General features: G+C 41.2%; 1 protein-coding gene across 1 annotated transcript in view; it reads right to left on the bottom strand.

Moving 5' to 3' along the window:
- Positions 1 to 8,688: 8,688 nt before the first annotated feature.
- The window catches only part of LOC139405748 (protein kinase C alpha type-like), a 29,751-nt gene continuing 25,790 nt past the window's right edge, over positions 8,689 to 12,649 (bottom strand). Inside the window, exon 17 of the mRNA XM_071148170.1 lies at positions 8,689 to 9,505. Within this exon, the coding sequence (XP_071004271.1) occupies positions 9,344 to 9,505 (162 nt within the window). The 3' untranslated portion in view covers positions 8,689 to 9,343. The remainder of the gene's footprint in view (positions 9,506 to 12,649) is intronic.

Raw genomic sequence — 12,649 nt, 5'->3', positions numbered from 1 at the left:
GAGAGAGAGAGAGAGAGAGAGAGACAGAGAGAGAGACAGAGAGAGAGAGAGAGAGAGAGAGAGAGAGAGAGAGAGAGAGAGAGAGAGAGAGAGAGAGAGGGGTGGGGGGATGTAGAGGAAGGGAAATGCAGGGGAGCAAACTGCAAGTTAAAAATAATAAATTTTTATTTAACCTTTATTTTGACAGGAAGTCAAAGCTGAGACCAACGTCTCTTTTCCAGATGAGCCCTGTATATAACCATAAAACACATAAAAATACAATAAACACATTAAACTACACATTCATATGCACAATAAAATACACATACTGTAATTATACAAAACGATACACGAAAAGCAAAACACAATCATAAAAAACAGACACATTTTTCCGTAAAAAGGTCCCTTAACAACCGTCTGAAATGCCCTAGAGACACACATTCCACACACAAGGTGCAAATTAAATAGAGACATTCGTTTGGAGGTAACAGGCTCCTGAGTGGGGCAGCGGTCTAAGGCACTGAATCTCAGTGCAAGAGGCATCACTACAGTCCCTGGATCGAATTTAGGCTGTATCACATCCGGTCATGATTGGGAGTCCCATAGGGCGGTGCACAATTGGCCCAGCGTCGTCCGGGTTTGCCGGCGTAGGCTGTCATCGTAAATAAGAATTTATTTTTAACTGACTTGCCTGGTTAAATAAACAATTATGCAGACTATTACAGAAGTTTTACATAAACAATACTGTACAGTCAGATAACATTCATGTATATTCAGGGAGATTTATGCAGCCTGTATGTGACCTGTCATTGTGGTGGAAATGTATTACCTATGAGTGTTTAAATTAAAAAGAGCATCATTATCACACACTACTGTTAGTGGACAGTGACCATGAATGTGTAACTACAATCTAGAGGTGCTGACAGTAGATACTAACTAGATACCGTACATACAGTGGATACAGTAGATACTAACTAGATACAGTACATACAGTAGATACAGTAGATACTAAAGAGATACAATAGATACAGTAGATACTAAATAGATACAATAGATACTAGATAGATACAGTAGATACTAACTAGATACAGTAGATACTAGATAGATACAGTAGATACTAAAGAGATACAGTAGATACTAGATAGATACAGTAGATAACAACGAGATACAGTAGATACTAGATAGATACAGTAGATACTAAAGAGATAAAGTAGATACTAGATAGATACAGTAGATAAAGTAGATACTAGATAGATACAGTAGATAAAGTAGATACTAGATAGATACAGTAGATACTAGATAGCTACAGTAGATACAGTAGATACTAAAGAGATACAGTAGATATTAGATAGATACAGTAGATACTAGATAGATACAGTAGATACAGAAGATACTAGATAGATACAGTAGATACTAAAGAGATACAGTAGATACTAGATAGATACAGTAGATACAGTAGATACTAAAGAGATACAGTAGATACTTGATAGATACAGTAGATACAGTAAATACTAGATAGATACGTTAGATACTAAAGAGATACAGTAGATACTAAAAAAGATACAGTAGATACAGTAGATACTAAAGAGATACAGTAGATACTAGATAGATACAATAGATACTAGATAGATACAGTAGATAGTAACTAGATACAGTAGATACAGTAGATACTAGATAGATACAGTAGATACAGTAGATACTAGATAGATACAGTAGATACTAGATAGATACAGTAGAGACTAGATATATACAGTAGATAGTAACTAGATACAGTAGATACTAGATAGATACAGTAGATACTAGATAGCTACAGTAGATACAGTAGATACTAAAGAGATACAGTAGATATTAGATAGATACAGTAGATACTAGATAGATACAGTAGATACAGAAGATACTAGATAGATACAGTAGATACTAAAGAGATACAGTAGATACTAGATAGATACAGTAGATACAGTAGATACTAAAGAGATACAGTAGATACTTGATAGATACAGTAGATACAGTAAATACTAGATAGATACGTTAGATACTAAAGAGATACAGTAGATACTAAAGAGATACAGTAGATACTAGATAGATACAATAGATACTAGATAGATACAGTAGATAGTAACTAGATACAGTAGATACAGTAGATACTAGATAGATACAGTAGATACAGTAGATACTAGATAGATACAGTAGATACTAGATAGATACAGTAGAGACTAGATATATACAGTAGATAGTAACTAGATACAGTAGATACTAGATAGATACAGTAGATACTAGATAGCTACAGTAGATACAGTAGATACTAAAGAGATACAGTAGATATTAGATAGATACAGTAGATACTAGATAGATACAGTAGATACAGAAGATACTAGATAGATACAGTAGATACTAAAGAGATACAGTAGATACTAGATAGATACAGTAGATACAGTAGATACTAAAGAGATACAGTAGATACTTGATAGATACAGTAGATACAGTAAATACTAGATAGATACGTTAGATACTAAAGAGATACAGTAGATACTAAAAAAGATACAGTAGATACAGTAGATACTAAAGAGATACAGTAGATACTAGATAGATACAATAGATACTAGATAGATACAGTAGATAGTAACTAGATACAGTAGATACAGTAGATACTAGATAGATACAGTAGATACAGTAGATACTAGATAGATACAGTAGATACTAGATAGATACAGTAGAGACTAGATATATACAGTAGATAGTAACTAGATACAGTAGATACTAGATAGATACAGTACATACTAAAGAGATACAGTAGATACTAGATTTATACAGTAGATACTAGATAGATACAGTAGATACAGTAGATACTAAAGAGATACAGTAGATACTAGATAGATACAGTAGATAGGAATGGAAATATAGCCCACTGTAACCTGCTGTCTCCCTCCCTCCTCTCCGTCTTACCCCCTCCCTTTTCTCCTGTGGTCTCTGTCCCCCGTTCTATATTTAGATGGCTGGTGGAGGAATCCTATATTTTTAGGAGAGATATCAATAGACTGCTGCACACTCTGACCTCATGAGGGGAGAGTGCGAGTGAGAGAGAGAGAGAGAGAGGGGGGGGGGCAATATGGATGGAGGGGAGAAGGAGAGGAGAGATAAGGGGGATGGAGAGAACAGCTGGGGAGAAAATGAGAGAGTGAGCAGGAAAAGGAGTGAATAAAGAGAGAGGGGGTGATGGAGAGACAAGAGAGAGGTGAACAAATAGGCAAGAAGAGAGAGAGAGAGAGAGAAGGAAGGTTATGTCAGAAATTCTGAATGTTTGACTGACACAAGATAAGTGCAAAGTGGGTATAGGTTTCATATATAAAAGTTACCCACGCAGAAACACATTCAGAAATGTCAGTTTGAATGATGAGATCAAATGTATTCTCACAGATGCAACAGTGGTCATTACACATTAAATACATCTCTATCATAAAACTACAGCTAGAACACACACAGTCTATCATCATAGGAACATAAACCAGAAAGGCTTGTGTGAAACACAGTGGGTCATTTTGACAGGGTGAAGGAGACAAGACACTAATTATCTTCTGAAGAATTAAAGGAGGAAGATAAAGAAAGAGTGAAAGAGGTTCAGCACTGCAGCCAAGCAGAGAGAGCGCTAGTGAGGTGGTGGGGGGCAGAGAAAGAGAGAGCTAGTGAGGAGGTGGGAGGCAGAGAAAGAGAGAGCTAGTGAAGAGGTGGGAGGCAGAGAAAGAGAGAGCTAGTGAGGTGGTGGGGGGCAGAGAAAGAGAGAGCTAGTGAGGTGGTGGGGGGCAGAGAAAGAGAGAGCTAGTGAGGAGGTGGGAGGCAGAGACAGAGAGAGCTAGTGAGGTGGTGGGAGGCAGAGAAAGAGAGAGCTAGTGAGGAGGTGAAAGGCAGAGAAAGAGAGAGCTAGTGAGGAGGTGGGAGGCAGAGAAAGAGAGAGCTAGTGAGGAGGTGGGAGGCAGAGAAAGAGAGAGCTAGTGAGGAGGTGTGAGGCAGAGAAAGAGAGAGCTTATGAGGAGGTGGGAGGCAGAGACAGAGAGAGCTAGTGAGGAGTTGGGAGGCAGAGAAAGAGAGAGCTAGTGAGGAGGTGGGAGGCAGATAAAGAGAGAGCTAGTGAGGAGGTGGGAGGCAGAGACAGAGAGAGCTAGTGAGGAGGTGGGAGGCAGAGAAAGAGAAAGCTAGTTAGGAGGTGGGAGGCAGAGAAAGAGAGAGCTAGTGAGGAGGTGGGAGGCAGAGAAAGAGAGAGCTAGTGAGGAGGTGCGAGGCAGAGAAAGAGAGAGCTAGTGAGGAGGTGGGAGGCAGAGACAGAGAGCTAGTGAGGAGGTGGGAGGCAGAGAAAGAGAGAGTTAGTGAGGAGGTGGGAGGCCGAGAAAGAGAGAGCTAGTTAGGAGGTGGGAGGCAGAAAAAGAGAGAGCTAGTGAGGTGGTGGGAGGCAGAGAAAGAGAGAGCTAGTGAGGAGGTGTGAGGCAGAGAAAGAGAGAGCTAGTGAGGAGGTGTGAGGCAGAGAAAGAGAGAACTAGTGAGGAGGTGGGAGGCAGAGACAGAGAGAGCTAGTGAGGAGGTGGGAGGCAGAGAAAGAGAGTGCTAGTGAGGAGGTGGGAGGCAGAGACAGAGAGAGCAGGTGAGGAGGTGGGAGGCAGAGAAAGAGAGAACTAGTGAGGAGGTGGGAGGCAGAGACAGAGAGAGCTAGTGAGGTGGTGGGAGGCAGAGAAAGAGAGAGCTAGTGAGGAGGTGCGAGGCAGAGAAAGAGAGAGCTAGTGAGGAGGTGGGAGGCAGAGAAAGAGAGAGCTAGTGAGGAGGTGGGAGGCAGAGAAAGAGAGAGTTAGTGAGGAGGTGGGAGGCAGAGAAAGAGAGAGCTATTGAGGAGGTGGGAGGCAGAGACAGAGAGAGTAGGTGAGGAAGTGTGAGGCAGAGAAAGAGAGGGCAGGTGAGGAGGTGGGAGGCAGAGAAAGAGAGAGCAGGTGAGGAGGTGGGAGGCAGAGAAAGAGAGAGCTAGTGAGGAGGTGGGAGGCAGAGACAGAGAGAGGATGGACAGAGAGGTAAAAGAGAGAGTGAGTGACAGAGGATGCAGGTAGAGGAAGAGAGAGAGGAGGGAGGTTGAGAGGGAGAGAAAGAAGTTGATGAGATTCTAATGTGAAGGTCAAATTGTTATAATACAGATCTCTATGGGGACATAGTACTCCCATCGTGATGGTGCCGGGTTGAGTGAAGGGGGGGGGGGGGGGGGGTAGCAGCGAGGGACAGCAGCGAGGGAAGGACGACGACAGGGAGTGAAATTGAGACACGGGGATGGTGGTTTTGCTGGTTCGACAACTACCACAGTACATTAAGAGGACCTTACATGTGGATGTGTGTGTGTGTGTGTGTGTGTGTGTGTGTGTGTGTGTGTGTTGTGTGTGTGTGTGTGTGTGTGTGTGTGTGTGTGTGTGTGTGTGTGTGTGTGTGTGTGTGTGTGTGTGTGTGTGTGTGTGTGTGTGTGTGTGTGTGTGTGTGTGTGTGTGTGTGTGTGTGTGTGTGTGTGTGTGTGTGATTGTGTGTGTGTGTGTGTGTGTGAAGATTGACAAAAGGCTTGGGAAAGAGGGTGTGATGGATTGCTGGTTAAGAGTGGAACTAGAACATGTTAGTACAGACAGTATGTTAATTACACACTATTACATGTTGACACTTTCATGATTCAGACATTTAGAGGCATAATAATTAGACAAAAGTATTTTTCAGACTTTCCAGTTCATTTTATTAGTATTTTTGATGTATTCCCAATACACAAAACATGAAATAACCCAACTAATACATATACAGATAAATAATAAATGCATAACTTTAAATCTTGTATGATTTTAATATCTACAACTAATAGATGTGTACAGTAGTAATCTATCTATCTATCTATCTATCTATCTATCTATCTATCTATCTATCTATGTATCTATCTATCTATCTATCTATCTATCTATCTATCTATCTATCTATCTATCTATCTATCTATCTATCTATCTATCTATCTATCTATCTATCTATCTATCTATCTATCTATCTATCTATCTATCTATCTATCTACACAAATCCCTTTCTGTTTGACCCTGAACCCAAACTGACCTTGGGTGATGATGACCACGCAAACCTGGTTGACCCTTTAAAGTAGCCGACAGTAACAGCTCTGAATTTGTCCTGCAGGTGATTTTATTTGTCCCCCAAGTTCATTATCTTATTGTGGACATAAAATACTAAAAACACCAGCAAGTCATCTCCAAGGGATTTTAAATGTGGAGATCTGTTCCAAAGTATTCCCTAATAGAGATACAGTATGTGATGGTATACAAATGTAAACACAACATAAAGAGAGGCCTAAGATAACAACATAGCATGGCAGCAACACATGACAACACAGCATGGTAGCAACACCACATGACAACAACATGGTAGCAACACATGACAACACAGCATGGTAGCAACACCACATGACAACAACATGGTAGCAACACATGACAACACAGCATGGTAGCAACACCACATGACAACAACATGGTAGCAACACATGACAACACAGCATGGTAGCAACACCACATGACAACAACATGGTAGCAACACATGACAACACAGCATGGTAGCAACACTACATGACAACAACATGGTAGCAACACATGACAACACAGCATGGTAGCAACACCACATGACAACAACATGGTAGCAACACATGACAACACAGCATGGTAGCAACACCACATGACAACAACATGGTAGCAGCACAACATGATAGCAGCACATAACATGGTACAAACATTATTGGGCACAGACAACAGCACAAAGGGCAAGAAGGACTCTGTGTATAATTTCACCAGGATTACAATAGTTCACATGACTATGTTTTCATAAGTATACACATATTTGACTGTTTTTTCCTCACTAATAACTTAGACTAATTCCAGTGTAACAGACCATAATGGGGATCCTAGATGTAATATAAAACAGTCCAGAACTTTGCCTGGCAACACTCTCCAGGTCAAGTATATTTTAACAACAGAACAAGAATACGTCATGATTATGTTTCCATGTATTGACCTGTCCCACATTTTAACCTTATCAGTGGTGGATCAATGTCCTTACACAGCAAATGACTTTACAGTACAGTACAATATAGTACCTTACAATGTAGTACAGTACACTAGAGTATAGACCCGTACAGGGAATGTGACAACTAAGAATGAGGACTTGATCTAATCTCATTTAAATAAAACTAAACTACTTACGTAAATTAAAATCTACAAAAGTTGTAACAATATTACATGCTATCTCATATAAGATAACAATGTTAATATAAGATAACAACTTTAATAATTAAAAAATGGATGTAATAAATGTATCACTAGTCACTTTAAACTATGCCACCTTATATGATGTTTACATACCCTACATTACTCATCTCATATTTATATACTGTACTCTATACCATCTACTGCATCTTGCCTATGCCGTTCGGTCATCGCTCATCCATATATTTATATGTACATATTCTTATTCATTCCTTTACACTTGTGTGTAAAAGGTAGTTGTTGTGACATTGTTAGATTACTTGTTGGTTATTACTGCATTGTCGGAACTAGAAGCACAAGCATTTCATTACACTCGCATTAACATCTGCTAACCATGTGTATGTGACCAATAAAATTGGATTTGATTTGTTATATGCTAGCATATAAGCATATTATTAGTTGGGGCTTAACATGAAGCATTGTAGCTCACTGAATCCCAACTCTACTCAAAATGTCCTAACCATGCTACCTAACTCCTAACTCCTTACTACGTTTCCTTCTGAGATATTTCCTATGTTACTCCCTGTCACTGTCACTGGTTGGTGAACCTCAGCCAAAATGGCCACTGAGGTCCACATCGCATATTAAAACTGTCTTCTCCTCCTTTATCTCAGACATTCAGCTAGTCTCAGCAAGAAATGGAACAAAACCTTATGAGATGTATTTACTCTGTCACTGGTTGGTGGACCTCAGCCAAAATGTCCTTATAAGACCGTCCTCTCCTCATCTCAGATATCCTGGGTAGTCTCAGGTCACGTGTCTGATGTAGTGCCAACCCGGGTCAGTTAGCTCAGTTGGACCTGAGCTTTCACATTCAATTTGGGTCCAGGTCAAAGTGTCAAATCAGCAAGAAAATGAAGAAATATAGCAACTGATCTAGGAATAGATTGAGAGATGACAACGTGTAAGACTGACAGGGCATAGCTGTGCAGTATGGAAACATCAATCAGATGGTTGACTTGGTAGTCCTCATATCTGGTGGAAAATATTTTATTTGTTGATGGAGATGGGAGAGTAAGTAATCATATAGTTAATTAAAATAACCCTTAACCTCAGAACACAGGGTTAGATGGTTTCATTTTCATGAATGGTTACCATTCACCTCACCTCGTCTAACGGTTATAGTTAGGACTGGGGGTAGGTAGGGGAATTTGATCCCAGATCACTGATTAGGAGCAACTTTTCTTCAAGCAGTAATATATAATGATTGATTTGATTTCTTACCCATCTTCTAGGTTTCTAGCTATATATCACAATTATATCATCAATGGATTGAAGTTCAATTGGAAACACAAAACAAGGAGCAATTTTTGGGTAATAATATAATAGAACAATGTAATAGAACACAATATGACATTACATGACACAAGAAATACTGCTTTACATAATATCAGAGGTAATTAATTTAATAAGTAATAGATGATAAATGTGGCATATAGACAGCTCTAGCTGTATTTCTATGTAATAGATCTGATATTGATACTACAATAGCATGATACCATGTCATAAAATACATTTACCTTAACATCACTACAGATTTAAGTCAGATTCAGTGTCATCTTACAGTATCTGTTTGCAATTAACTGCATCATCTTTAAATAACAGTAATGTTGTTTTGTATGCATTGCATCAACTAAATGTGTTATTTGACTTTTACCGCTAATCTGCCCATTCATCCCCGTATCACACAGATTTTCCTCTGAAAAATAAGCCATGAACTCAGGCTCTAGAGTATAGCACAGAGGGAGAGTTATCTGTAGGTTGTGTATACTGATTGTTTGTGTTTAAATTGTGTGCTATTCTCTGTTTGTAACTTATTTTCTTTAGAAAATGACTGTTAGGCGGTGAGGGGAATGTGTGGGGAGCCCCCCCCCCCCCCCCCCCCTCAGACAGAGAGGATAGAGAGGGACAGAGCTGCTCCCTTCAGACCAAGAGGAGAGGATAAAAATACAGAGAGCTGCCCCCTCCGAAAGAGCGGAGAGCAGAGCGAAATAGAGTCGTGCCCTTCAAAAAAGTGTGGGTGGAGAGAGACAGAGCTGCCCCCCTCAGATGGCAGTGAGGGTCGGGGGGGCGAGCTCAGGGTTAATGAAGGAGAAGCCCAGGAAGTCTTCCTGGTCAATGGCCGCCAGAACGTCAGGGTCAGAGGGTGTCAGCACGGACGGAGCCGCTGTGAAGAACTTGTCAAAGTTCTCCCCTTTCTTCCCACCCTGAGAGAGAGAGAGATTATTACACATAGAACACATATATACACGTGAAATAAAGGACTGAGAGAAAAATCTAACTCCTTCCACACACACGGGCACACACATCCACACATTAATTATCTCTCTCCCTCTCTCCTTCTCTCTCCCTCAGGTGTACAGTAAAGCATGTCACGTTTGGTCCGTGTTCCCCTCAGCGTGTGACAGCTGCTCTGCTGGTTGATATGAATCTCATTTGGCTAATGAGCCTGGCCTCTGACCCCAGAGCACATTCTGACACCTCACTGCCCACTCAGCCATTGGCTGGCACGGCCACAGACTGATAAGTGACAGGCTAATGATGGCATAGATTTGAATATGAGACAAGGGGGCGGGACCCCAGGGTGGGAGGGTCATGAATGTTATGACACTCTTGTCTGTTCCAGAATGCTCAAGGTCTATCTCTGAGAATGAGGGAGAGATGAGGAGATATATACTGTATACAGTATACGTATAGTGATGAGGGAGTGGGTGAAAAACTGACACGTGAGAAAGGCTGCCGTAGGCAGACCTGGCTCTCAAGAGAAGTCACGCTATGTGCACACTGCCCACAAAATGAGGTGGAACTGAGCTGCACTTCCTAACCTCCTGCCAAATGTACGACCATATTAGTGACACGTATTTCCCTCAGATTACACAGATCCACAAAGAATTCGAAAACAAATCCAATTTTGATAAACTCCCGTAACTACTGGGTGAAATTCCACAGTGTGCCATCACAGCAGCACTATTTGTGACCTGTTGCCACAAGAAAAGGGCAACCAGTGAAGAACAAACACAACTGTAAACACAACCTATATTTATGTTTATTTATTTTCCCAATTTGTACTATAACTATTTGCACATTGTTAAAACATTGTATATAGACATAATATGACATTTGAAATGTCTTTATTCTTTTGGAACTTTTTTGAGTGTACTGTTTACTGTTCAGTTTGTATCTATTTCACATGGTTTGGCAGTGTAATATATATGTTTCCCATGCCAATAAAGCCCCTAGAATTGAATTGAAAAAGGGATAGAAAGATAAACTATAGAGAAAGTTGAATACAAAAAGATGGATGGAGAGACAAAGGTTGAAATATTGAACCCCTGAGTGTTGTGAGGAGAGTCATTATGAAGAGAGGAGGAGGATTTAGAGACATGGAGAGGAAGACAGAGATAGATAACTCCTGTGGGATTTACTGACAGTTCTAGGTTTGAAGAGAGGCTCAAGAAAGCGGAATATTAAGAGAGAGAGAGAGACGTAGGCTGAGAAAGAGGTAGAGAGAGAGAGATAAAAAGAGAGGCAGACTGTGAAAGAGGTAGAGAGAGATAGAAAGAGAGGCAGACAGAGAAAGAGGTAGAGAGAGATAGAAAGAGAGGCAGACAGAGAAAGAGGTAGAGAGACAGAGAGATAGAAAGAGAGTGACGTAGACAGAGAAAGAGGTAGAGAGAGAGAGATAGAAAGAGAGGCAGACAGAGAAAGAGGTAGAGAGAGAGAGATAGAAAGAGAGGCAGACAGAGAAAGAGGTAGAGAGAGAGACGTAGGCAGAGAAAGAGGTAGAGAGAGAGAGATAGAAAGAGAGGCAGACAGAGAAAGAGGTAGAGAGAGATAGAAAGAGAGTGACATAGACAGAGAAAGAGGTAGAGAAAGAGAGATAGAAAGAGAGTGACGTAGACAGAGAAAGAGGTAGAGAGAGAGAGATAGAAAGAGAGGCAGACAGAGAAAGAGGTAGAGAGAGAGAGACGTAGGCAGAGAAAGAGGTAGAGAGAGAGAGATAGAAAGAGAGGCAGACAGAGGTAGAGAGAGAAAGAGACAGAAAGAGAGGCAGACAGAGAAAGAGGTACAGAGAGAGAGACGTAGGCAGAGAAAGAGGTAGAGAAAGAGAGATAGAAAGAGAGTGACATAGACAGAGAAAGAGGTAGAGAGAGAGAGATAGAAAGAGAGGCAGACAGAGAAAGAGGTAGAGAGAGAGAGATAGAAAGAGACTGACGTAGACAGAGAGAGGTAGAGAAAGAGAGATAGAAAGAGAGTGACGTAGACAGAGAAAGAGGTAGAGAGAGAGAGATAGAAAGAGAGGCAGACAGAGAAAGAGGTAGAGAGGGAGAGATAGAAAGAGAGGCAGACAGAGAAAGAGGTAGAGAGAGAGAGATAGAAAGAGAGGCAGACAGAGAAAGAGGTAGAGAGGGAGAGATAGAAAGAGAGGCAGACAGAGAAAGAGGTAGAGAGAGAGAGATAGAAAGAGAGGCAGACAGAGAAAGAGGTAGAGAGAGAGACGTAGGCAGAGAAAGAGGTAGAGAGAGAGAGATAGAAAGAGAGGCAGACAGAGGTAGAGAGAGAGAGAGATAGAAAGAGAGGCAGACAGAGAAAGAGGTAGAGAGAGAGAGACGTAGGCAGAGAAAGAGGTAGAGAAAGAGAGATAGAAAGAGAGTGACGTAGACAGAGAAAGAGGTAGAGAGAGAGAGATAGAAAGAGAGGCAGACAGAGAAAGAGGTAGAGAGAGAGAGATAGAAAGAGAGGCAGACAGAGAAAGAGGTAGAGAGAGAGAGATAGAAAGAGAGGCAGACAGAGAAAGAGGTAGAGAGAAAGATAGAAAGAGAGGCAGACAGAGAAAGAGGTAGAGAGAGATAGAAAGAGAGGCAGACAGAGAAAGAGGTAGAGAGTGAGACGTAGGCAGAGAAAGAGGTAGAGAGAGAGAGATAGAAAGAGAGGCAGACAGAGAAAGAGGTAGAGAGAGAGAGACGTAGGCAGAGAAAGAGGTAGAGAGAGAGAGATAGAAAGAGAGACAGACAGAGAAAGAGGTAGAGAGAGAGAGATAGAAAGAGAGGCAGACAGAGAAAGAGGTAGAGAGAGAGATGTAGACAGAGAAAGAGGTAGAGAGAGAGAGAGAGATAGAAAGAGGCAGACAGAGACAGAGAAAGAGGTAGAGAGAGAGATAGAAAGAGGCAGACAGAGAAAGAGGTAGAGAGAGAGAGATAGAAAGAGAGAGACAGACAGAGAAAGAGATAGAGAGAGAGAGAGACATAGAAAGAGAGAGAGACAGACAGAGAAAGAGGTAGAGAGAGATAGAATGAGAGAGAGAATAGAGGAGGTAGAGGTAGAGGTAGAGAGAGAATAGAGGAGGTAGA

This window comes from Oncorhynchus clarkii, chromosome 3 (genome assembly GCF_045791955.1).
Source record: "Oncorhynchus clarkii lewisi isolate Uvic-CL-2024 chromosome 3, UVic_Ocla_1.0, whole genome shotgun sequence".
In the NCBI taxonomy this organism is placed as follows: Eukaryota; Metazoa; Chordata; class Actinopteri; order Salmoniformes; family Salmonidae; genus Oncorhynchus; species Oncorhynchus clarkii.
The sequence above is the reverse complement of the archived record's forward strand: the minus strand, read 5'-3'. Positions and strand labels throughout refer to the sequence as shown.